The sequence below is a fragment of the Aythya fuligula genome, chromosome 6 (genome assembly GCF_009819795.1).
Source record: "Aythya fuligula isolate bAytFul2 chromosome 6, bAytFul2.pri, whole genome shotgun sequence".
NCBI lineage: Eukaryota > Metazoa > Chordata > Aves > Anseriformes > Anatidae > Aythya > Aythya fuligula.
In genome coordinates, this window is record NC_045564.1 from 23846220 (window position 1) to 23873576 (window position 27357).

Genomic DNA, 27357 nt, shown 5'->3' on the forward strand with positions numbered 1-27357 from the left:
TAGGTGGAAGACACCTCAAGAAGATGAATGTAAGTACATTCACACCTGGTTGTCTCACATCTATCTTTCCTCTATATATCAATTGTATATAGAGAACATCATATCAGCAATTACATCAGCAATTTCACTACTACCACCACCACCAGAAACAGTTGATATCCTCTCTTTTGAGAAGTTTTAAGAAATACAGCTTGTCAGTGTTTTACTCTGATACCCTGAAGTGGTGGTCTACATGGAGATCCACACAGAGAGCAAGTTGTTTTTTAAGGATTTTTGCAAAGTATTACATCACAACATTGGAATTTGTGTATCTTGAAAAAAGCAGCTATGTTAATTTTTATTACTTCTCACTTATTGTAGCGGGCCTGATCAACTTTATTTTATGTAACCCTTCACACTAGAAGCACATTCATATAACAAAGTCGCCATTTGAGTTAAATAAATTTAAAATTGTAAATTTCTAACTGTGAGATCAGAACAGGAGCTGTTACTGTCTAGTGGATACTCAGTACCATTTAAATTAATTGCTTAAGTTTCTAGTTAGCCCTTAGACAGGAATAGCTCCTACTGGGAACATAAAAGCTGCCTAAATATGATTTGAAATGACAGACTCCAATAATTCTACATGTTTTTCAAGACTTGAGGAAAGATTAAGAAAAATCTCTCCTAAAATTAAAAGTTTTCCTAAGGTATCTTTGTGCCTCTGATGTAATCCAAAAGTAACTTTAAAGTAATGACCCACAATTACTCCTAACTCACAACCTATTCACCGAAGTCACAAATTCTGTATTAGGTCAGGTACTAATGGATTCTTAGGCAACTTCTTTCAAGTTCTCCTTTCTAACTCCTATTCTGGATCACATGGCTGCTCCAAAACACAGCTCTGTCATTTTGTAGTCCATATTCCTTCAACTTTTTTTGCACAGTCTTTGCTTGCTGTTTACTAGGCCTCCACCTGGGAACTGTGGCATAACCAGGGTAGTTCTCCCAGGCGCAGAAAAATTAAAAACAGACTCTAGTCTGCCTTTGTCATCCTGAGCATCCTGAGATGGATCCAGAAAGTCTGTGGGGAAAGATGAAAAGGCAGCAATGAAATTGTTTTTTCAGTGGCCTAAAATATCTATTGATGTCCTGATTTTATATTTTATATAGATATATATATTTTTTTGATGAGGTTAACCGTATGCTTCCTGATGTTGTTTTTGGAATTTCCTTTCCCTACCTAATGCAGAAGTTATCTTGTTTTTATCCCCGCATCTCACAGATATCAATTGACTTTCCCTTTCCTCCCTTTCCTCAAATTCTTCCTCCCTTTTTTGTTTTCTTCTCTTTTGCATTTCCTTTCCTCAAACAGAGAACCCCAGGACATACTGAGAGGGATCCAGATAGAGATGAGAACAGTAATATTCCTGTCTGGGGAGTAAGGCAACATGAAATGAATAGTCAAGGGTCAGTTTTCAGAGAATCAGCATGAATGTCTAGTGTACACACCCAACACTAACTACTTTAACCAGTAAGTCTGCTTGTGTCCTTCTGAGGGTAGACGCTAGCCCAGAATTAATTGATTTGGATCTCTCAGATGATTGAAGACGTTAATTTGTTCATTCTGACAAAATCTGAGATGTGAGCATCCTATTAATAGTTCAGCTCGCTTTCAGAGATTGCAACCAAGAAAGGGGAGGACACGTAGTACGTCTGCTTCTGCCATCTGGCACTCAGTGGGTCAGAATCTCCTCTGGCGTAACTCAGCACAGCTCTCTCAAAATCACAGTGAGATAAGACACTTTTTCTTGCAACCTTGAATAGCCTCAGATATACCCAAAGATATAGAAGTGGATTCTCTTTTGCTCTAGAAGATCTTTCCATGATAACATGAGAAGAGGAAAAAAAAAAAAAAAAAGATTTGTAGCAGGCAGAATTAAGGGACATTTGGGAAACACCTCCATTGAGTATCCTGAGTTGTGCCTTCACCTGGACACAGCAGGTATTTGCAGTTTAGTTTACTAGTTTTGATCAAACACACGTGCTGAAGAAAGCTTGGCTGGAGGCTGAGTTGGCAACATTTGTCTTTTCTTTCCTTCCTTTTTTTTTTTCCCCCTTTTCTTTGTATGCATTTTTGGGCACATGCGTGTCTTCCTTATTTTTTTAAACATAATTTATACATACCAAACCATCATCAAGAAAACGCCAAAGAAAAGGAAAGAAGGAAAAGAAAGAGACAAAGCAAAAACCCAGCTTTGATCCAGGAACTCATTCAGCCAAGTTCAATTCAGTGTGCCACATGTATCTGCTGTGAGAGCCAGGCTAGCAACGCGATTCTGAAGCACGTGAAGACAGATGTGAGGTTCAATTCCCAGCAGGGTTGACTCAGCCTTTCATCCTTTCAAACCAGACAAATTGTATTCTGTACAGTGTGCTGTGTGGGGTCTTTAGGAAGAGACCTTGAAAAACAAGTTGTTTCCTGCTCAGCTTGCATGTTATAAGATATAGAGCTTTTCATAAATCTCTGTCCCAAGCCAACAACTTCCTTGCAGGCTGTGGTGTGCCAACGGCTGGAAGATTATGATCTTACTAAGATTTACAATCAGTAGGAAGGATGGAATAAAGAGATGGTAGTGGCTTATTGCACTGGAGAGGGAAAGGCAATCTGCATATCAGACTGGTATGGGGAGGCAGGGGCATACTGTGGGAAAAACTGTTTGGATCTGCATCAGTACTACCATTACCAACACAACAGAGGGAGCAAAAACAAGATTTGATCTAGGGCAGAGGAAGTAGTGGGTTTATCTACATATTTGTTTCAGAGATATAAGCCTTATTTATTGTAAAATGAGGAAGCTCTGATCTGAGTTTAAAAAGTAAAACAGTAACAAAAAAAACAAAAACAAAACAACACAAACACAGAACACCACCACAACCCTGGGTGCTGCCACATAATAAAGGACCACATTTGGAATGAAGGCTTGATAGACCACAGATTTGGTCTGAGTTAGAGAACAGATGCCAAACACCTCACTTTTGATACTATACAGAGGTCAAATGACTAAATTATTAGCCTACAAGTCACTGCTTTATTCTATCAGAGTTACTGAAGCAGGACCAACACTTCAGCCCTGGCTAATGGACACGCTAACTCCCACACTCCCCTTCTTCCAGCAGTCTGAGCCTACAGGCTTGAGATCAGCGCTTACCTCCCACTGAATTGTTGCTTATTACAAGTGAGGAGCAACTGCTGTTCAGAATTAGCAAACTCTCCTGTCTGCCTAATAATGAGATACTGTATTCTGTCAGGCAGAACAAAATTCAGTTTCTTTTATAGAGGTGCCAAGGGAGGACTGAGTTTTTCAGACCCATCCATTCAATTGTAAAATAAAAAAGAGCCAAAGCTGAAAGTGACATTAGTGAAACTTTTTTTCAAGTTCAGGCTGAAGCAAAATATCCACTTTGACAGTGTTCAAAGGGTAGAGTGACAAAAAAAATTCACCTTTAGCTGACAGACAGCTTAGTATAGCTTTCTGTTTTATTGCCTTTTGTGCTATAAAATACCTTGGCAACTCCTCATAAATTGCAAACAAGACTGACACTTCAGAAAAATAGGGGATTGCTTGTGAACAAGCAAAACAAACCCCAAAACAAACACACATCAAACCAAAGCAAACAAAAAAGAACTAATTCATTAATAAACCTTGTATTATTCTCATTAAGACTGTAGACTGGATAAATTCTTTTTTGATTCTTCTGTATGACAGACAATTATCAGTATGAATTCTACAACTATGCTTTACAGTGTCCATTGTACTGAGATGAACGTACTTGTACTGGTCATCTTGTTAGCGTATCAGTCTCAAAGCCAATGAGCATGCTTACATGAGTAAGTGCCCAGTAGGGTGAGTAATAGCTCTGTGCTATGGTCTGCTGTCAGTAAGAAACAGAAAATAAAGAAAAATCCATGATAATTCTATGCTCAGAAACAAACAAAGAAAATCTTTACTTTTTCAGCTAAATATTTCCATGCATACATTCAGATTTACAAGGCGCAGTTTCTGGCATATCAGTAATAATTTCTTCTTTAGCCACTTGAAATATGGGTTATTATAGAAATATCAACCACAGCCACTTAGTAGCTTTAAATAAACTACTTGGAAAAAACAAGTGCACAACAGCACTCAAGAGAGCCTCAAAGCACCATTTGTCAATGGAAAATAAATGTAATCAACATATAACCAAAGTTGAACCATCAATATTAAGTGAAGCTGGTTTAGGTGTAAAAAAGCAGGTTTCTTCACTGACACATTTTAAGTCTGCTTTTAGCCGTGAAATTATGGAACAATTCTGGTAGTTGTTAAAGATGCAAACCAGAGTTCAGGGACAGAAAGTTCTTTGGGATGCTACTAGCTGTCTTTTAATGAGGCTTAACAAAGCTTGGGGCAATGGAGAATGCTGCAGGAGTGGAGGTGGACTGAATTTTGTAAGCTTCATTAACAGTAATATGCCTTGGCTTCTGGAAATTGTCTGCTGGTGTAGGTCTATGCTATACCTATGAATATTTCTGTGCACATTCCATGTATACATATGAATGTAGATACATACTTTTTTTATTGACCATAGTAATCCCGACTTTATCCACAGCACCGATGAAATACTAGGCAAGTGAAACAAGGCAGCACATTACTGCACCAGAGTACTTCTGTTACCACCAGATCTCAACACTAAGGCCTAAACATATTTTCTTATCCACTCAGAAGCGGGGAGGGGTCGACATCACTGTTTGTGTTTGAGACACTGCTCCACTAGGAACAAGAATTTTAACCTCACTGTATATAATCCAAAAGCCATAGGATAATAACTGCAGCATCACAATTATCAAAGCGGCAGTGGACCACTTTGCCAGTCACAAAAGCAGCTTACCTGTTCAGCTTTCTGGTGAAAGACAGCAGACATGGCTAAAATGGTGCTACGCTCATCCAGGGCTGCAGCAAAACTCTTCCACTCTTGATCCAGCTGGGTAGAAATTTGTTTAATTTGCTGGGATGCATAATGGCCTGCCTCAGAAAGCCTGGATGCAACAGACATGATCCGATTGATGTTGACATAGGCGTTCTGAAAATTAAAAAGCACACATAAATAATGAGCAAGAAGAACCATGACCACCCCCTGCCTTCATTACGTATTCCAAACACCATCAGCTGGAGAAAAGCCGAGCAGTTCAGAGAGAGCAATCAACCACCCATTTAAATATGCATGAATAGCAGGCATACTACCTTCCACTCTAAAAATACATCCCCCAGGAATCTTTTTGCACATCTATGCCATTATCTACCACTGTTATCTTGCCCTGCTTCTTCTTCAGTTTATTTTTTTCTGTATTTATTTAGGTAAAACCATTTGTCGCACATTAGCTATTTACTCACCTGTTGGGGTTTACTCATTGCTTCTATCTTATTCTTGATATTTCTGTTGAATTAATCTTTCTGTGTGTTAAGTCCACATATTTACAAATGAAATGTTTGCTTTCTATCCTTTGAGACCTCTCTGACAATCCTTTATAGACACGCAGTGTCAACAAATGTAAAAATGTTATAGAATTTAAAAGAGCTCATAAGGATATTCTATAGAGAAATAAATTTCCATAGAAATAAGCATTATATTGTGTTCTTCAGTTAAAACGTTATTTTTTCTGTAGGTTATTTTAAGCTGTTCTCCAGCAGAGAGATCATTTAACTACATTGTGAATTTAGAAGGATTCAAAAAGCCTACTAAAAGGATATTTTCTATTCTTTCACAAGACTTCCCCATGGTGATTCTTACCAAGCCTCAAAGCAGTGGAAGAACAGGTTTTTCTCAAACAGGACAGTGGACAGCAGTAACTACATTATGATACCCCAAGCATTGGAACATAAGCCTAAAAATAAAGGGCCACCATGCCAATGTCATATACAGATGCACTGTCAAGAGAAAAATGACATCTGTCTTGCAGATTTCTGGACAGTCACTTGATGCAAACTCTTCTCCTTCTTCTGCTCTCACTGGAAGGAAGGAACGTACGTCCCAGCATTTGAGATGTTTTGCCAGTACTGACTCACTGTTTTTCGTCTTGCTGAGCCACTTCAAAAGGGCTTTAGGAATTTCAGAGTGGAATCTGTAAGACCCCTACACACAAGGGCAGACAGAGCCCTGATGATTTTTACAGTAGTACTCATGGACAAATAATAAATTGGAGGTTGAAAAGTTTTCTGGAGCAGGATCTCATCATAGTGAGTAGGAGCACCATGTGGCAAGGTATCTGCCAATCCAAATATGAAACACAGCAGAGCACTGCTAAGGTAGGCACAGCTCCAAACTAAGTTGTGAAGCAGGGCAACGTATGTCTGCAAAGCCTGTTGGATAACTACAAAGTATACTAACCACACCTGTAGGTGCTAAAGTAATGAGGGATGTGACCACAGTCCTCACAACCAGTCTGCTCTCCTAGTAAAACCATGACTGGGAAAGCTGTGACATGAATTACATAGACAAAGCAGTACCCAGCCTCCAGTTTTAGTTTTTCCCTTACCTCATAGCCTCTCTTAAAAATTTCATTTAAATAGAAGTTGTCAGATTAATTTTAAAGAAACAAAACTCCCCCCCCTCCCCCCGTATGGTTAGAAGAACACTGATTTTTTTTTTTTTTTTCCTGGAGTTTAACATATTTTTAAAAAATTGTTATGATTTGACTGTGGCTGGTGATCTAAAATTCAAACACCTCTAAACGTAATTTAGAATAATAAATATTTAAAGCTTTTCTCCCTGAAAGCCTTCATGACTAAACCTCAGCCAAGATGACTCCTTAACATTTCAGGTCAGCAATTCTGATGGAAAGCAATATAGCATCGCAACAGTTGCTAAAAACTGGATGAGGTACACCAACTGAAGAAATGAACCTTTGCTGTATTTCAAGAATAAAAAAAAATGTTGCTGAAAAACTTTTGATTTCATGTCAAAAATAGTAGGTTTCCTTTTTTTTTTTTTTTTTTTTTAAGTTGTTGTTTCTCCCCTACAGAATTGTCTCAGCCATTGCAATACAGTGGACGTGATTCCATAGGAGGAAAACAGCTGAATGCCTTAGATCTCTGTAGCTACAATATATGGACTTACTAATTAGTAGAAGGATAAAATGTACAATTAGTTGAAATATAGCAGATAGAGTCCTAGTCTTATTTATTTTTTTTTGGTAGATTTATATATTGTTATGTCTGTTTTTTACATGTTTATACGGAGAAGAGGATTTTTATAGAGGGAATTTCACTTTACTAGATGAAACTTTCTCATGGAGGAGTACCAAGCTGTCCTGTAGCCAACCCACTAACTCCACAGCTCCTCCAGCAAGGAGCCCTCCTGCAAGGAGCAGTTTGGTAGTTACCTGCTCACCCTATGTTCTTCCTGGTGCTTCCTGAGTGATAAATGGATTCATGGATTCAAGAGCAGACTGTCACACATGGTGTGCTCTTCTGTACAGCTCCTAGTGGTAGTGTAATGCAGGTATCTTCTACTCCACAACACCGTTATCCTTTCCTTCTGCTTTATCTGTCACACCTCTGTGAGGCAGTGACACTGAAGCGGGGCTTGGAGACACAATGCTCATCCAAGGTCTCAGAGATACCCAAGAAACAGGGAAGACTTAAAACTGAAATTTAGAATAGCACATCCTATCAGACGTTGCTGTTATGGGATCAGGATTGTGAGGGAGATTTGGATGCCTGTTGTAGGTTGAAAAATTCAATACAGCTTCAAAGCACTCTAGAATTTAGTTTTAGGAGGAAATATTTAATTGACCACAATCCGCAAAAAGACTCAAGACATTTCCATCGTGAAGTAGAATAAAGTTGTAAACTGGCTGCTTTCATCTTTATCTGCCAATGTGTAATGTTCCGAGTAAAATGGAACAAAAGTCTGTGCTGCCAACTGTCAACATTTCACAGAGCTAAACCTTCCTTTCCCTCTGGTTTTTTCATCTCTAAAAACTGAATGAATTGAGAGCTTCTGTATTATTACTACACTGATCTTTTTATCCTAACAGGATGTAAATTAAATTGAGCAACTAATGTCTGTGACTTTATTTTTCCTTTAGGCCGGAAACTACCAGGTTCATAGAGAGTTTCACTTTAAATATAACGGAAGTCTTCTCCTTCCCTCCTCCCCCTTGTCTTTTTCTTCAAAACAGAGAGGTGTCCCCAAAGAGCACTGCAAGGGATCACTGATTTATGGCTACACAGGAATACAATAGGTCAAACAATGAGAAAACATATATTAATGTCTAGAAGTAATGACAAAAACACTTCCGTTGACATTCTGTTGTAGTGATACTAGGGTACAGCCAAGTTTTGATGAACATGTTCCCTATATCATTGATAAAACTTTATTCTACATGTAGGGACTGCTTTTTGAAAGTCTGCAAATACAACAGGAGGGAATTTTTCATCTAGTTACTTCAACTTTGAAATTCTGGGCAAGAAAGGGGATTTTTTACTCCTAGAAGACACGTGGTGGACAAACAAAACAAAAGCAAAAATTCTCTGTATGTGCAACAGCATCATGATATGCAAGTTTCTTTGACAGTTTAGGGAGGCCACCTGCAATGCCTTTCAAATTCAGAATACCTTGTGTGTGTGTGTGTGTGTGTGTGTGTGTCTCCACCATCTCTTAGTCCATTCCTGTAGCGTAAGTGAGGCCTTGATTTTTATAACTAATGTCTATAACATAGACATTCCTTCCAGTGCATGTGTTCATTGCAAAAGTCCCTAACACTTGTTAGGATAACAGCCATCAGCAGTAAGCACTGACAGTAGTGGTGGTTCAGCTGGGGAATGATCTCCCACAGGGAAATACAACACTAATTCAGAACTGATCATCTAATAATCATGCTGGGAGACCTTCCCTCTTAATTAAACCTTCCAACTCTAGCTGGAACATTACTTTCTTCTATTACAGATATATAGAGAATACCTTACACTCTTGAAAGAAAAATGAGCAGTGAGAAGCACTAAATCTGCAAGAAACTTGGCTGTGTTCATCTCATTTCCTAGAGAACTAGCTGAGATATTGTGGTGGCAGTGGATGTGGGCTGCAAAAGAAGGGTTTTGCAGATTAACTGAAGGTGAAATTTGATTGATGAAGATTTTGTTTAAAAGAAAAAAAAAAAAAGAAAAAAAAAAAGGCAAGAAAAGCTTTCACTGTGTTACTGTAAGTTTAGAAACCATCTGCAAAATGAACCTAACACATAAACCCAAAGCAGAATGTTTCAGTGACAAAATAATCTCGTGAGATATCTTTAAGACCTTTAAGTTTCTATAACAAGGCCAATTACATCTAGAATGTTGCAGAATAATATTGGATGGCATTTTAGCTCAGCCTACATACAGAAAAATACTGTTCATTTAAGACAAACGCTGGGAATTTTCAAAATACATTATTAGCCTTTACAGGAAAATTGTAACATGTATGAAATATATTGCGACTTCCTTAGGACAATATGCATCTCCATCTAGTGTCAGACAACTGCCTCCCTGACAGCAGGACGGGCAGCAGTGAGCTCTGCCATATTTACATATGCTCCATGGAAAGTGATAACTCACTCTTCCAGGAGGTTAACAGATCCAGGCACAGAACAGTTCCAGCAAAGGAAGTACAAGTACCTTCAGTCCAGAACAAGTGATACACATACCATATATCCAAGTGCAGAGCGATGATCAATATGCTTTGCATCATATTGAAACACCAAGGCTTTCCTCTATGAAAGTGACTAGAGGAATGAGATTACTCACACAATGGTTGAGCTAAATATTAATCTTTGTGAGAAGTAGCATTGCTTCAGTATAAATATTATACAGCTGTGATAAAGACCAACAATTTATTTTGAAACTGAAATAAAAACAAGCACTGTCTTGAATCACAGGAAAAAATATCTACAGCATTTATTTGAAAAAACTACTATGCTACAGTTTATTACCTCAGATATGACTTTTTCACATTCCATATGCCATATTGTTCATTTAAAAAACATTATTATTTTTAAAAAAGTAACACTGTTGATTCAAGAAGGAGCTTTGTTCACAGAACACCTAGGAAGAGCATGCAACAAAAGGAATGACCTAAAAAACATCCAGAGAGTGCATCTTCTCGAGGAACTGTGAAAAAATGTTGTAAATATTGTTAGTTACACCAGGCCTATGGTGCACTGAGCATAATATAAGGAAAACAAAAGACCTTTAGAAGATCCCAGATCTGATCCAACTGCTGCTGAAATCTGTATGGTTTCTCCCTGTAAAACACACAGCCACCCTTATCTACATCTTCTCTAAATACCAATTTTGATGTATTGAGAAAAAAAGCAAAACACGCAAAAAAAAAAACAAAAAAACACAAAAACAACACAACCCAATGCCTCACACCCAATAAGAGCGCTTCAAGATTGAATTTTTTTTTTCATTACTCAGATTCATGATGGCTGACCTGTTCTCAATCTAACTATCTGCTGTGACTAACACGCTGCTTAAAAATGATCTAGTTAAATTAAAAAGCAAATTTCTATCAAAAATAAAGTTACATAGCAAATGTCTAGAGAAAAAGTGGATAGTGTGATCTAGTTCACCCTGGAGACTCAGAAACAACAAAAAAATTGCATTAAAAAAAAAGCCACACCATTTACCTGGGTTTGTAATGTCATTATTCTTGAACCAATCTCCACATCTTGAGCATGAAGAGGTAGCTAAATATTTCAGTTTTGTAATTAGCATAAGAAAGCTGGAAGGCTCATCAGATATGAATGTGTATGTTAATTAAAACTCATCAAAATCTTAAGTTTTCAGACCAAGGTGGATAAATCTACTATATTTGGGATGACAAACAGGTCTGAAGGACCTCTTGCTCTCATTTTTGGTAAAGGAACAGTAAAGTACTCCTGTGATCTTCTCTTAGCAGCCAAGGGTATGACAGGAGAGATTGAAAAAAACTGAATTATAATTCCAAATGAGTACTTAAATATCAGTCACCAGACCTATATTTTTCTCTCACCTTCTGCGTTATGTTAGTTAGTGCTAATCCTTAAGTCTACAAATATTTATCAGTGGGAACTTAATAACGGAGGCTTCCCAATGTACAAAAGTAATTCATGTACATGAAATCTGCAGAAGCAGAGCCTTTGGCAACAGATGCTGCAAGGCGAAGAACGGTGTACCTAGCACAGCAACCTAGACCTCTTACTGCACCATGAATATTATCAAATAATAGGCACACATGCACTAGCCATTTTCAGACAGTCTTCTTTCTGCAGAAATCAAACAATAGCTTGAATAAGTATGCTAAGGTACTATTATAAAAACAAGACAGCTGCGTAAAAGCAGTTATGTGGTAGCAATTGCATGACTTTTTATTTCTGATATCCCTGACTACAATTTTCTTATGGAAAACCTGCATATGGTAAAAACCTCCAGTCAGACCAACCATCAGAAAAACCTAACAAAATACACAGACCAGATTGCTGTGTAGGCAGTTGTGTGTCCCAAGCCTACCACTAAGCTCACAATCAACACCCACATTCCTCTGTATTTGCTTTGTTCAAGTAAGTCTATCTGTCCCAAGTCTGTTGCTACCACTGGCTCTTGCCTTAAAGAAGTGCAGAGGCTTCCTCCTTACTACCTATTGTCTTCCCACATGCTCACACAGAGCTCCCATGTGTGCCAAGAGGCAACTATCATCTATCACAGGAGTTGGGCCATGGCCAGGAAACGGTTGCTTTAATTTTAATCTCCTTTTGCTCTTCCTGCATGCTTTGCCTCAGTCAGAGTGACTAGTATGCAGCCCAACACCCTCATGCAGCAAGCTGATGCCTCCCGCATGCTAACACCCTCATCTTCACAACGTCAACTTTTGGGGACAGCAGGAGTCACTCCCTGTTTTTCTAACAAAGAATTTACTCCATCTAAAAACCAGCATCGCTGCTGACTGCAGCGCCAGGTTAGTGCAGGGAGGCTGCAGCTTAAGGTTATTACCCCTTTTCCACTAATTTTCAAATGTCCTTTCAGCTTGATACATTCACCCTCATGCCAGCTATTCCAAAAATAGGATGACTGGCCCTCCGCAAGACAGCAGCCCTGTTTAATTCCGCAAGACAGTGTCACCAGGCTGGAAAACTCATCTCGATTGCCAGCCTGTGCAACCCAGGAATTGAAACCCCCCAGAAAGGCCACTGTGCAGACACATAACAGGAATACAGGCCTTACAGCAAGCGTATGAGCCACATGCTCATACGTTTCAGCCCAGTTAATTAGTGCAGAGTAGAGTGCCATTTCTCAATGTATTTAGAGGTTGAAAGCTAAAGGTGCCCAGTATGGACGCCCTTCCACACAGATCTTGTGTGCGTAAGAGATGAAGACAACAATCTTCTTCGCAGTATCGCTCATGCTGACCATATGGGCCTCCATATGACTATACATGTGTGGTTTACACCAGAGACAGCAAAATGGGAGGCACATCATCTGCCCCAAAACACAAAAGGTTTCTCTTCTGGGCAGCACTATCAGACGAGAGCTTGGCAGTGGTGAGACGGCACAGCCAGAAGCCATGGCCACCCTCAGAAGGGACCCCATGATCTTTACAAATGCCTCACTTCCTTGCATTCTTCATCCCAAAAGTTCACTTGGAGACAGATGGAAGAATAATGGAGGAAATTAGTTTTTTCTTTCATTAGGCAGCGCCCTTGCCTTCACCCATTAATTTTCAATTAACAGTCATCCCTTTCCAAGTTCAGTTCCCGGATATTTTTAGAAAAATAATGCCAGGCAGTATCACAAAAGTGATAAAAGGAGGTCTTTCAACTTGACTCTTCTCACAATGCTTTGTGAAGGATTATGACTGGGTTTACATCTATCATAATCCAAATGAGTTTTAACGCATTAACCTCCAGGACAAATTTATTCGTTAGGATTCTGTGAACAGCAGCACTACACGGAGGCTGCTCTACCCTGCATTTAGTTAGTTGGCTTTGTGATTGCAAGCTTAGCAATCAGTTGCCTAGAGCCTATTTTTCAGTGCTCATTTCAATTATAATCACAATAAATACATAACAGCCATTATAAACATTTCTCATCCTCTGCTTTTATGCATTGCCTTAGTGAGACACGATGATTTAGTGAGGAATAGGTAAACAGGTGGAAATGGTGGGTGGAATTTAATTACCTGAGCTGAAATTTGGCCCGAGTAACAGGGTTAACGTAATCTTATGAAAGTGGTGGGCAGTCTTTAACATTTCAGACAACACCTTGCCCTCTGGCACCACAGGGTGGTGTGGCTCTCTAGTGACTGAAATATCAACCAACACCTTTGAAGTCTCAGCTCCAATGCAAACGTAGTCTGACCATGCACAGTGTGTACAGATACATCTGCAGGCATTGGCTGACTTGGGCAAGCTTTTGTGTAACTGACAGCCTTCAGAGAGACTCGTATCTGCGTTGTGCGATTGCAGCAGGGGGTATGCATCCGTTTCTCTAACCCACTGCAACAACCAAAAGATCAATACAGTCAGTCCTTACTTCTGTGCTGAAAACAGGGCAGCTTCCAGAACAAGTATCTCATACAAGAATAAGAAAAAATAAGCAAAGCTCTTAAAAATGGATAATGACACTTCCTTTTTTTTCCCTTTCTTTTATTAAAAAAAAAGACGAAAAGAAAAAAAAACTCAACATGAGGTGAGTTGCATTAAAAGGACTAACCAATTAACTATTGAAAAAGCCAAAATCCCACCATGGCCATAACTGACAGCTTGATTAGTGTCTCTTTTTCAAGGTTTTGAAAAGTACCTTAGCAGGGTATAGGGGAAGAAGCATAAATTATTAAAGGACTACATAGAGCTCTCATTAACTCCCAAAGAAATGTCAAAAAAGTAAAAAATATTGTATTCACTCTCCAAAATGTAAACAAACTCCACAGGACTGTGCTGATTTTAAGTCAAGGAAATAATCATATCAGCATCTGGGCAGATAGAGCATCAATTTTCTTCCCAGAAAGAGGGCTGCTACCACAGCCCAGCCTGACCTTCCCTGCTTCACCTCTCGTAGGTCCTCAGCACTCCCTGATCTGGAGGTGGCCTCATGTGCCTTTTCCTTCCTTGCTCACACTCCCAGACCCGCTCTTCACAGTGTTCTCCCAACTCACCATTGAATTCATGGCAAAATGATTGTGCTGTGTCTGTAGGTCAAGGGCATGTTGATAGCTCACGCCAATCTCTGTGTGGCTCTGCAGGAACAATTCTTTGTTGTGGCTGATCCAGTCAAACATCTAGAAGGAGGAAAAAGAAAGTGTTAGGGAGGAATGAAGAAGATTGAAACAGCACAAAATAAATGTCCTTGAACTGTGGAATTTTATGTGACCACCACCCCACACCCAACTATGTTGCCTTACAAATAAATGTTCCGTATTGAAATAAGCTGCTCAAGCAATAACAGCATTTAAGTTATCCACATGTGAGTGGAGTAATAGGCTAAGAAACATAATTCATAAAGCATATTCGTCAGTAAACTGATACTACAATCTTTTCCTACATGCAATAACAACTTCATATATAGAAAGATGGCAGCAGAGGGACCTAAATCAGGGGTTGCTCCATTTACCAAAGATCTAACAGTTCATAAAGTACCCTTAAACCAGAAATGGACCAAAAATTCCATAATTATTGATGGGATTTTCTCATCCCCTTTCCTTATAGTCTATACATAAAGTTTCCAAATGTTATATCCAAATAGCCAGTTGACTTCCTACACCTATTTCCTAGATCTTTCCAATTCCAATGCCAAAACCTAGTCTATCTTCCGCTTATTATTTTTGGGATGAAGGAAAAAAGTATTTTATTAATATCTATAAAGAGTATGCATTCCAACTTCTCCCTCTTCCAAATGTGTTTCCAAGTAAAATGTACAGTTCTTCAGGCACAGATAGAAATATGTTGAATAAAGCTGATGAAATTCATTCCTCACTTCGTAGCATATTAATGTGATGCTCCAATCTGCAGCATGTTCATTCGTTATAACTGTCACAGGACAGATAAGAGATAGTATGTTTACAATTTGGCTTGCTCTGTGTTGTGTTGGAGACTAAATGCTTTCAAAGTGGGAACCATTCCTTATGCCTGTCTGCAGCTGTGCAGACATTACGGTCCTGGATTTCTTTATTCCTGCAAACATTTTCTTTAGAGAACCCCTTCAATCCTCATTCCCTCATGCTGTCTCCATCTTCATCCCAGTGAGCCAAGGACCTCTCTGTTAATAAGAGCTCTATAGCAACAACAACAACATAAAAAACCTCACCAATTCATTATAAGGAAAAGAAAAGCCAATTTTAGAAGCAACAGAGGTCAGGCAGGTCAATATAGTCATAGGTGTTAAAGCAAGCATTTTAGGGTGAAAAGGAGGAAGTGAGGCAGCTTCTAAGCAGCCACCTTACAGTCAAGGGATCAGTCCAGATCTTTGTTACGCCACTGATGTGTCCTCCAGCCAGCAGACATTTTGTTCCATAGCACTGAATAACAATTTTCAGGCTGACACCTGAAAAGCACTGTGTGTTGCTTGAGTTTCTCAGCATCCATTATCTGTTCCCTGCAGAGATAGTGCTCCCAGGAGCAAAGAAAAGGCCCTGTTTGGGTAACTTCAAATTCCTGAGATAAACCCAGTATTTTGTGCTGAGTGCTCAATTCAGCACAGGGATGAATTACTTTGTGCAGGGGATTTGCAGCAAAAATATTGTGTATCCCTTTCATTAGAAGGAAAATAAACACTACAAGTGCTCCAGTGCCACCAGACACACGGCACTGACCCAGTCCCCAAAACCTGTCACTTACACCAGATTTCTTAATCTTTTATTTATAAGAATACACTTGCAACTACAGAGTCTCCACTATTTCATACTGATGAATAGTCTTCAAGGGTAAATTTGATTCAAGTTACAATGATGCAAGTTCAAAGTAATATCCTCAAGTTGGCTGCTTTCCGATTTGTACCAATGGAGCTGATCCAATTCAGGCCTACGACTATTTTTTTTTTTTTCCCCAGACAGCACAAATAAGATTTAATGCAACGATGAGATCAGGGCTTTCAAATATTACTGCCAATTAAACAGAATAAGAAAGCTTTAGGTGGCTTTTCAGGTAGAAGATAGTAGGTTCTCTCATTGGATTCCTTTTTCCCACTCTATTAAGATTTAACAAGAAAAATAAGCACAAAATCATTTGCCACATTTGTGGACTTCAAAAACAAAAAAGCCACAAAGGCAGAAAGATTCCATAGCAGTGAAGTTCATGTCCCAACAAGATTTTACATCTCTGCTTAGAAACGAACACAGACTACATATAAGTAGATAAACGTTCAACATGAACATTTTTTTAGTGTTTTAAACAATCTAAAGACATTCAAGAAGAAAACTGGCAGCAATCCACTGAAAATAAACAGTAAATCTAATAGTTTATGGTCAGCAAGGCCAAATGAGGATCTTTGTAAGACGAGTAATTTAAACTACTCATCTATTATTCTGTGGATAGAGAGCATTTCCTTCATCTAATCTATACACACATTATTGGACAAGAACGTAGGTTAAGTTAAATCATGCTTCTGCCTTCTAAAACACAATAATAGACTATCAAGGGAAAAAAAAAAAAAAAGGTTTTGAAGTTGAATCATCTTTTTGTTTAATCAACTGAAATACACAAAGCAGTTGAAAGGATGACCTTCAGGAATTTTGAGTGACACATGATGAGGTCTCTATCACCTTTCAGAACAGTTTGCTTTTTCAACTTCTATTCATGGACAGCAGCAGATGTTGGAAGAGACTCAACTTCAAATTAGACTTTGAATCTTTCTATTATATTCTTCATAAAAAAGGTAACTTTGGTTTCAGCTAGCATATGTCTGTAGCAAATTATCCTCCACAGTGCTGTCTGGAGTCTCTCCTGTTAGCTGCTGCAATCTTCGCTGACTTGAAACTCAAAAGTCTTTCTTCTCTGAGTTTTCACGTGGTTTGAACCAGGAAGAAGATGAAGCAAGATGCCCAGAGAAAAGGAGATACAGATTCACTGTGGTCTAAAGTAGGGTTAATGACATACTTTGTTCGGTAAAAGCATTCATTGCACTTCTGTTTTAATAACTAATAAGGCAGAAGTGATTGTATATACTTACTCAACAGCCAGGGCTTTGCAAGACTGTAGGCACATCTACCTTACACAATGCATCACTAAAGCCAAGGTACCCAAACGAGTTCCAGGTGAACTGGTACCTCTGCATGGTTTAGTCCAGTGCTGTGTCGAAATACTAGTCTGATGCCCAAAACCAGAACAGTCTGGGCACAGTAATGGTTTGATTTGTCTGTATTGCTTTTGTTTCCAGGGCTCGTTCATTCAGAGACTTTAAGCATTTCTGCTTCACACTTATTGAACTGTAGTCATTTTCTAAATACTATGAAGAAGGGATTAGGTTTTCTTTATCACACATCACTGGCAGCATGGGAAAAATTGTACTTTCACCCTCCTAATCAAGGATGCACAGGAATGATAAGTATCACCATCCTACAGACCACAAGATTTGTGTAACAATCATGGGATTTAAATAAATAAATAAATGAAGTCTAGGTTGCTTGTGACATCCAATGGGTTGTGTTTCTCTTCAACCACAAAGTCCATAAATGGACTTAAAATTATTTTCTCATAATATGACTGGAAGCTGAGACTCTGTGAATATACCAGATGTTGGGTGACTTGTGATGATGCTGTGAGAGATGGTAATGTGTGGCCAGTGGGTTCAATACAAAGGCCTGTCTGCATTGTCTACCCTGCCTGCCCACATTACAAGCAGTCTTTCCTGGAAGCTTTCTAGTTAAACTTGTTTTCCACATGAGAAACACTGATGCTTCCTGTGTTCCTGAAGTGAGTGTGTTGCTTTCTCTGCTTAATTAAATCACACCATTAAGGATGTGAGCATGGCAATGACCCAATAATTGCTGTTTTACTCCATCCTGCAAAGAATGCTCTAGTATCAAGGGCCTAGCTTGGGCTCCTGGAAAAACATTCAATATCCTTTGATAAGTTAGTTTCCCTGTCAAAGAAATGAGTTTTTAATGCAGTAAACAGCAGAATCCAGAAAACGTGCCCTGTGAGATCAGCTTAGACTAGACGGTGTCTCAGCTGAGAATTTCCATGTCATTATAATGTTGCTAGACAGCACAGTATCAATGGATCTCATCCCATTCATTAAAAGGGCCCTTACAAACCTAGCCTAGTGATCACTATAAAATTAATGGATCTTGAATTATTCCTTTGACTTGCTTCTTAGTTGGAGTGGTGCTGACTGACTGTGAGCTAATTCTCTTAAGTCTGTTAATCATTCCTGCAGTCATGAATTCACACTAAACAGGAACACAGAATAGCTGAGATCAGACACTATCACTTAAAACATGCAAACCAGCTGTCCTCATTGTCTCCCTGACTGGCACCTTGCTGCACTGCTGTGCCTAACCTGGAGACCAATGGCTGGAGTTTTCCAGTTACTGAGTAGCTGGGAGGAGGGGTTAAGTACATGTAAAACAGAAGATAAACTTTCAGTGTTATTATCTTTTGTAGTCCCTGTTTCTAACAATACATAAAGAAAATAAAACACACACATTGAAGAATGTTAAATGCTAAAAACAAAAAAAAAGGAAAAGAAAATACACCCTACATTTAATTAAGAGAATTAGTCCCTTATAAGAAAGTCAAGGGAGCCAAAACCAGTCTCCTGGGTCTCCTCAGAAAGCTTTGCTAAAACATCTACCTGAACCCTCGTTAATGATTATGCATGCACCTGTAATTATTACACGTGCGGTCTCCAGGCCACTTCACTTAAGAGTTAGGGTATCAGATTGTATCTCCAGCATCACTTGTGCTGGCAACAATGAGTTCTTAACCTCATGTTTTGTCATCAAAGTTGATGAGTTACTAGAAAAATCCAGGTTAAGTGTTAGACCAAACAGCAGGTCTCCAGCTGGTCATGAATAAGTCCGATGGAGGGAGTAGGGGACCCCACACTTTCCTTGGATTTGTAACATCTGGCAGGCTAGTGAGAACAGTGTGAGAGCAGCTGTTTGGGAACAGAGAAGAAACACACGGTTGTGGAACAGCATGTCTGCAGATTGTATGCTGCCCTGCCCTAGCTCTGATAAAATGGGATTTGTAATATTTCAAGTAGCAACCTCTGCGCTCTGGCTTTTGTCAGAGCTCACTGAGCATTGGTGCTGGATTCTGGAAGGGTGGGACAGAGCACCACAGGATGATGCTTCCATCACGTGGCCAGCAGCACGCCCTGTACCAAGCGGTAATGGTGGGAGGATTACAGTCCTCATGGTCAAATCTTTTGGCAGCAAGGGAACCAAATGTAATTGTTAATGAAGTTGGTCATACATGTTAAAAACAACAACAACAACAACAACAAAAAACCACAACCAAATCTATCTAACACTGTAATACAACCGGATTTAATTGTGACCCTGTTTGTAGCAAGTCATATTGTCTGTAGTTCTGAGCCATAAATATCAAATTCACACAGGTAAGTAAAACCAGAATGATAACTACTATAACCACACCATCTTGAACAATATAGGATACACATCAAGAATACATCCAGGTATTCTCAGGGATATTCAGTATGAAGCTTTCAGAGTCTCCCAGGTCTAAATCAAATTCGTGGGTAGTTTATACACATTTGCTCTTACGCCAAGATTTCCTTCAAGTTAAAACACATCCTCCTCCAAGGTGTGAAACCTTTTCCAGTGTGAACAAGTCCAGGTCTTTTAGTTTTTCCTCATAAGACACAGCCTCTCTCTGTACACGTTCTGGTTGATGGTCATCTTACTGTCCAAGTTAAGGTCCTAACAGGACTCTGGGGAGTGTCATTTTTTATCTCCCTGGAAATACTCCAGCTGATGCCATCTAGATTAATCTGTGCTTCTGGACTCATAAAAAAGAAGGTACACAAAAAGGAGAGCAACAGCTACTGAATCAACATCTGTACCTACTGTATTACCTGGCTTTTTTTTTCTTGGTCACCTCCAGCATAAATATCGACAAATAACAGTAGCAGTTACTAGATTTGTTCTCACAAACACAGCTCAAATTATGTTCCAAATAAGAAAAGAACATTTAAGAGCACTCAGAAAAAGCATACAAGGTGGATTTTTTTAATAAACTACAGTCAATCTCACATATAATACACCAGGCATAAACATATTCTCACACTATGCCTCCATATGCTGCTAACAAAGAGGAAAAACATTGTTAATCTAAAAAGGAAAAAAAAAAAAAAGCCTGTAGTTGAGTAGAGGACAGATGACTAATTACATGCCAGATGAAAACCAAATAATATGCCCTACTGTAACAGCGTTTGTTGTACTTTTTCCAGTTTGGGGACCCCATAAAGTTTTTCAAGGTAAGTGTTACAGCAAGTCAAAATCTTTGAATAATAAGTCAGCTTTAATGAATATAAACTACTAAGAAACCGTGGTCCATAGGTGGGAAACCATTAGAAATAAGCTTGTGTTGCTTATTAAGAAAACATCCACATAAGAATCCATGCGTATTTTGGAATTTCAAAACTACCCAGCCAGTGTTAAATTGACTAATCTACAACAGAAAGTGGAAAGTTCCACTGCAAGGCCATTTAAGGCTCAACAAGTTCATTTTCATATGCCTCCAGAATATAAACAAAATAACACACATAGAGCAGAAACTACCAGAGCCTCTCTCCTGAGGTTTACAAGTTTCCAACTACAAGGTCTATGCCTATCACATTAAGTAAATTAAAGCATTCAGAGCAATTCAGTTAAAGATAAATCAAGCCATATTCCTTGTATCTCCTGCAAATGAACTTCACCAGAACTTTAACAAGAAGAAGGCCGCAGAACATTTTTGTGGCATATACACAACCTATACTGACACAGGAGGACTCAGTCTTGGAAAGCACTGCATCAGCTACCTTTATAAAAAGAAATTAACCAAATAATAACAATATTAAATCTCCAGTGCCTCCAAACAAGAAACATAGCTACAGTTTAATCAGAAGAGGCTATACAGAGGTCTCCTAAAAATCTAGAAAGAGACAGAAAGTGTGCAACACCTTCACAAAGGCCTTGAAGAAAAGAGCCAAAAGTGTTCCACTGCAAAAGAGCCAGCAGTCCAACAAATGAGCCCATTTACCTGGAATAGAGGAAACCTCCCTGATCCAACCTCGAGGCTAAATTCAGCCAAACAGAGAGCTGATGGTGGGTGTCCAGGCCACTCCCTAAGGGATGAGGATCTGGGAACCATAACCCAGCAGCAGGCACGGGACTCCTCAACCAGAGCCCACCCTATAGCCCCTAAGACCTGAGAGCAACCAAGTTGAGTCAAGAAATTAATCACAGGGATAGTCCACACAAGCAAAACAGGTCCCAGATCACAGTAGAAAGTCAGACCATGCATCCATATGCTGTTCAGCAGAACCTATGGCATAGGCTATAGGCTAATATCCCCCAGCTGAGCTGAAATGAAGCTCCGGGCCCATGAGTAGTTGTTGGGGAGGACCAGATGAGGCTGGTTAGGGTCAACAACACTAATTATTACCCACAGTGCCTGACATGGGGTAGGTCACATAGAGGGTCGCTAGGAGAATGGCTGTTATTCTGGTGAGACTGTGCTGGCTGAGAATAATTTTTGGACCCAAGGAGAACTTCTGATGAAAATTTTGATGACAACTGCTTCAACGCATGAGAATTTCCAATTGACTGAAATCCCCATCTCCACTCTGTAACATACATCCTTAATTAAATCAAAGTACTTATAGGTTTAAAATAGAGCTCAGCATACATTTAAGTGTTTTGCTAAACCAGGGCCTAAACACAAATTTGTGCTTGTTTCTGTGTTTGTTTCTTGTTCACAGACAGTGACGGACAAGCTGATACTTCAGCCAGATCTTTCCCTTTCACATGTGTTCGGCACAGTCCTCAGCCAGGGCAAATTGGTGTTGTGCCAATGAAGCCAATTTACACCAGCTGAAGATTCAGACCTACAGCTGTATTTGTGTAACCTCAACACTGCATGAACACAGTTTTTCCATTATAAATATCTGTGTATACGATTCATAGAGTAAAGTAAGTTTATGCTACAGCACATTAAATTATTCCAGACAATGGGCCCAACTGTCAACCCACTAGAAAATTAACTAGATATGTGACATGACAAATAGCTTTGTATTAATGTCAGAGCACCCCTTCTAACATACTCACGCTGAATTTTCCTACTAAATACCAGAGTAAGAGATATGTGTTTTTTTCCTGACAGATATGAAGGCACAGTCATGCACAGAGTAAGGCATGAGATTCCTGTAATGCTGAATAGAGAAGCAATAATTTTATTGTTGAAGGTGGGAGAAAATTACAGATACTGAATACATAAATATGTCTAATGATATCTGGGCGTATTTTATGCATCCTCATGTTTGCTTCATTTTTTGAAATATCGTGCTTTTCCACCACAGTTGGAGACACCAAACACTCAGTCATTCTTGGAAAGAATTTTCTGTTCCTTAGAATGGAAACTGCCTTTCCCAAGTATAACTCATTTGCAGAAAACTGTGTGCTACCTAAGTGTAAATCAATGCATTGGCTACATTACAAATGTAATACTAAAAGAAACAAATAAACAGCATTCAGGTGAACAGAAAAAATAAACAAACAAAAAAAAGCAACAAACAGTATAAATTATGAAGAGATCAGAGTGGTTCTCCCAGATAAGGAAATGTTCCTCTTAATGTTCAGAATCTGGGAGATATATAGTAAACTTCATTCACTTGAAAATGCTGTATGAGTTTGGTGACTTTATAGGCTCTGGTTCCATGCCCATCATGTGTGACATTCCTGCAACTCCAGATAGCTGCCACTACAAACGAAACAGCCAGACAGATGTTTACTGTTTTGTATCAGAAGTGTGGCATTTCCCCTACCAAAATTACCCATGTCTAAAGCCCAGAGATACAGCTGTAGGGTAATCACAGGTTTTAACTCCAGGCAAGTCATGAAACGTCAGGTCTGGAGCCAGCATCTCTGTGCAGAAGGACAGCCAAAGGCACCAGCTTCCTGCTGGAATTCGGGGTGTTTCCAGCTGGCCCCACTGCAGCAGGCAGGGCTGTACCCTGGCTATTTTCACATCCCTTAAACCAGACAGCTCCATCTTTCCCCTCTACACCAGCAAATCTGGCAAGCTGTGAGGGTGGATGTGTTCCCCACCTCAGCACACAAGCTCAGGTCTTGCTGCTGCTGCTCCAGCTCCCCAGTTTTCAGAGGACTGCCGTAGGGCCTACCTCAGTGAAGAGGTTTGCTGCTGAAAAGATTTAAATCCAGCTCAGTCCAAATCACAAGGATTGTGAAAGCTAATTTGGTGAGGAGCAGGGGTTTCTAACAATGGTGCTTGCCTATGCTGCCGAACAACAGGCACCAACAAGGGCATGCACAGTGGGACAGCAGGAGGAGACCATGAGCCACCCCAGTGGGGAAAACCACCACATGCCAGCACCCAACCATCACACCAAAATGCCCGTCAGCCAGTGGGGCACCCAGATACAGCATTTGGGGAACAAAAAGGAAGTAGCTGAGGACTGAAGACATTCTCAGTGGTGGGGTGGGGTGGGGTGGAGGGGCTCGATGGCACAGACACTGCTGAGGGACCAGAGGTGACCCACACTGGGACAGGGACACTAAGGAACACAGTATCAGGAAAATGTTAAGAATCGGAGAGTAGCTGTAACATTGGCAGAAAGAAACTCATGCAAACATTATCCCTGACTTCCTCCACTGCCTGTCTCCCCGCCAGAAGTATTTTGATGGACTGACTATAAACCATGATAAAAATAGGGGAAATTGAGACTGTTTCATTGTGTCCTACTTTTGCCTCTCATCACCATTACCAAGATCAGATCACGTGTGTTGATTAACAATGAACTAAGCAAAAATTCTCAACTTGAGACTGTTTTGCTTGCAACACCTTTTCAGTGCCTGTGTTAGAAGTAAGGCATTGAAGATTTTGGCAATACATGAAGGCTCAAGAAAACATTTCTGTTTTTTTTTGTTTGTTTGTTTGTTTGTTTGTTTTTTTCATAATGCGTATGGTATGCAAGAAGAAAAGCCAGAGAATCTTAGTCTAAAGTGACACTGATACTGGAAACCAACCATTGACTGTGCTCCTGGCTTCACCTCTTCAGCCACCACCAGTTCCTGAGGAGGCAACCTCTTGACTGCTTACCCACCACCGTGTGTCCCTATAAATACTTATGAAGTCTAATTTAAGATATACTTTTAAGAACCTAAACTTTGCCAAGTATGGGCCATTTAAAGCATTTCATCCAGGCAAGGAAGATGTTTGTTTAGGAATAATCACATAGATACCTCTGAAAGATACTGCAGAATAGGCCTGTTAACCTCATGCACAGTGTAATTGCATTATTTCCTGACACCTAGGCTTTTAGCACCTAACCTTCTTGAGGATCAAAGCAATTAAAAAAACAACACAAAACAAAAAAAAAACTGCTTTCTTCTCTTTCTATATGTGTAGGCTTCCTTGCCCTTTAGAGCATTTGGGTCTCCTTGCCTTCATTAGTTAAAGCAGAACTTCTTGGTTATAATATCCTATATTTGTACCTAAAAATGAGTTTTAGGTCTGTATTCAGATGCCAAAACACTTTATCTTGCCATACTGATCAGGGGAGCATTCCTGTGCTTCCCAGTGGTGCCAAGTTGGAGAAGCTGAAACAGCTTCGAAATGCTCTATATCAAAATTGGCAAGAGAAATAAAGAGGAAATTTGTGCAAATGCAAAAATATTCTATCAGAACATACTGCCTTCAATTATTTTTGGATCCATTCTAATGTTCATGGAGGAAGCAAGAGGAATAGTAACTGCATATCCAATGTCGGCAGCAGGAAACTACAAATAGTACAGCACACCATGTTCCAGTTCCAATAACGGCGGGCTTCAGAGCTGTTTCCTTACAGTTAGGCGCGGACGGACTGCGAGGCGATTGCTGCCAGAGTTAGGAAACAAAGCAGGAACTACGCCATCACTCAGCTAATGTTCTGCCCTCTTACTCTGAAAGGTCACAGCCGTGTTGGATGATCCAGTGCAAGCTGGATAGTAAGTGCTGTAGAGTGCTAAACTATGTTATAGGGCACACTTAGCATGAAGGAAATGCGCAGGTCTTCCTCATCCTCAGCTATAGCAATGGAGCAATGAGTTGTTATTACTTTTACACACCTATCAAAAAGATCAGGTTCATTTCTAAGTGCTGTGGAGGCAACATATTTAACTGCCTGAAAAAAAAATAAAAAATATGCAGATTTGGCAGCACGGGGCAGGATGAATTGATACAGAAAGATGGAAAGCACTGAGATATCTATTTTGCACATCAGATCAGGACTCCTACTTCAGGACAGACTTCCCGTGTGACAGGAGGAAAGGCAATTAACCCCTGTGGTTTTTAATTCCCCATTTTTTGCTTTGAACCTTGCATTCTTTGTACTTTCATTTTGCTGCTCCAAAGCTGATCCAGCTCAACAGCAATCAGTCTCTGGCAGATGATTGCTCCTCTTGATGGACAGCTGTCCATATCTACAAAATCAGCACTGCAAATGGAATTCAGAAAATTCTAATGTGCTTTGCTTATGGAGTCTGAACGCAGGTCCAGTTGTGGAAATGTTATGGAAGGAAGTTTGTATCCTCTGATCTGTCAAACCAACTACAGACTCACTGCAGAAGAAACAGAAATATCAACAGTGGACTCCAAAAGGAGTCCTGTCACTTCCTCCAAAGAGAAACAAACGATGGTTGTAACATGGTAGGTGACATCCACCACTAGAAAAACATCCACTGGGAAGATTTTTGACGCGTATTTATCCAATTACCTCGACTGCTCTGCTCAGCAGGCAAGGCAATCCCACACTTCCTCAAACCAGATGGCAAAAATTGGTTTGTAGAGGCTTTCTGTTGTAGGAGCTACACAAAGCAATTGGCACGTACTTGTGGATTTGTCTTGTTATTAGCTTTGTCCCTAAACCTTCTACTGGTGGATGGAAGGGCAGAAAAGCAAATGTTCATAGTGCAATTGGTACGCAGAGGAAGACCCCCTGTGGCCTTGCCTGATAAAAAAGAAAATAGCAGGATAGAAGCTTGACACTGAAAAATCCAGAAGCTCCTTTGGTACATCACTAATAAAGAAGACATTTTGATTTTACAATCTAATTAGCAGAAATGAGCTCTGTTTGTGCTTTGAGGGAAGTTAAAATCTTCTATAATGATCTCTTGATCTTGCAAAATCTGTTCTTTCCTACAGATACCAAGAACAGGATCTTATTAAGTGTGACCAGCAGTGGTCAAAGTAATGAACAGTTCCCACAGAGCCCCCCATGATTACTTCCCGCTCCAACAACTCTTCACTTTAGATTGTCGGCAGCAAATTGAGGGTGGCATTAGCAACCTGCTAGAATCCTACTTCATATTAAACAGAGCGGACGCCAGCTAGCTGCATCTTTAATTCAGAGCTATAGCCTGCAATGAGTGGAAGTCCCAGCATGCAGGTTTCTAACTACAAGATATAGGGTACACAGGATTCATCTTTCTATTAAAGATTTTTGAAAATGCCTTGTCTTTATAGATGCTGAAGTGTTTTTACCCCCCAGTTCACCAACAGCTCTTTCATGTCCATGACTTGGAGAGGGGCATTGCAGATTATACACAGTTTAGCAGCATCCTTAGAGCCCACTAAAGTTGAAGGTGTTGATCCCACTCTGATATCTCTTCAGCACATGACATCTATGCTCACAGCATCACAAGAGGCTGTCAATGCACATTCTGTGTGCAATCATCCCTCATTATTTTGCTGTTTCTAGGCAAACTGTGTTTCTTTAAAAAAAAAAAAAAAAAAGAAAAAAATTGAGGTCATGCAAGCCTAGTAATTTGGGGTATCTATGAGCCTAAACCCTTTTCTGCTGCCACTGAGCTTCAGAAAAAAATAATAATCAGAAAAGATAGATTCAGAATATAATACTGTTTATTCAGCTGCATCAGACCATCTAATAGTGGCTTGTCCAAAACAGAAAGCACTGACTACTTGCCTCAAGACAGAGCAGAAGCAGTACTCAGAAGCAAGAATTCTATTATCTTAAAATGGGGGAAAATAAAGAAAAAAAAAGAACACGATACAGGACACATTTGAATAAACACACTGAAAATTAATGAAAAACTGCTGTCACAATAGAGTTATTGTTGCATGCTTTCAATTCTCACCTGTTT

General features: G+C 39.6%; 1 protein-coding gene across 9 annotated transcripts in view; it reads right to left on the reverse strand.

Annotated features, from left to right (window-relative positions):
• KALRN (kalirin RhoGEF kinase) overlaps window positions 1–27357 on the reverse strand; it is a 497167-nt gene that overhangs the window by 261864 nt on the left and 207946 nt on the right. For all 9 annotated transcript variants that reach the window (XM_032189850.1, XM_032189851.1, XM_032189849.1 and 6 more), the window contains exons 6-7: window positions 14188–14310; window positions 4909–5100 (exon numbers count right to left, since the gene is read on the reverse strand). In XM_032189850.1, coding sequence (XP_032045741.1) covers window positions 4909–5100; window positions 14188–14310 — 315 coding nt within the window. The remainder of the gene's footprint in view (window positions 1–4908; window positions 5101–14187; window positions 14311–27357) is intronic.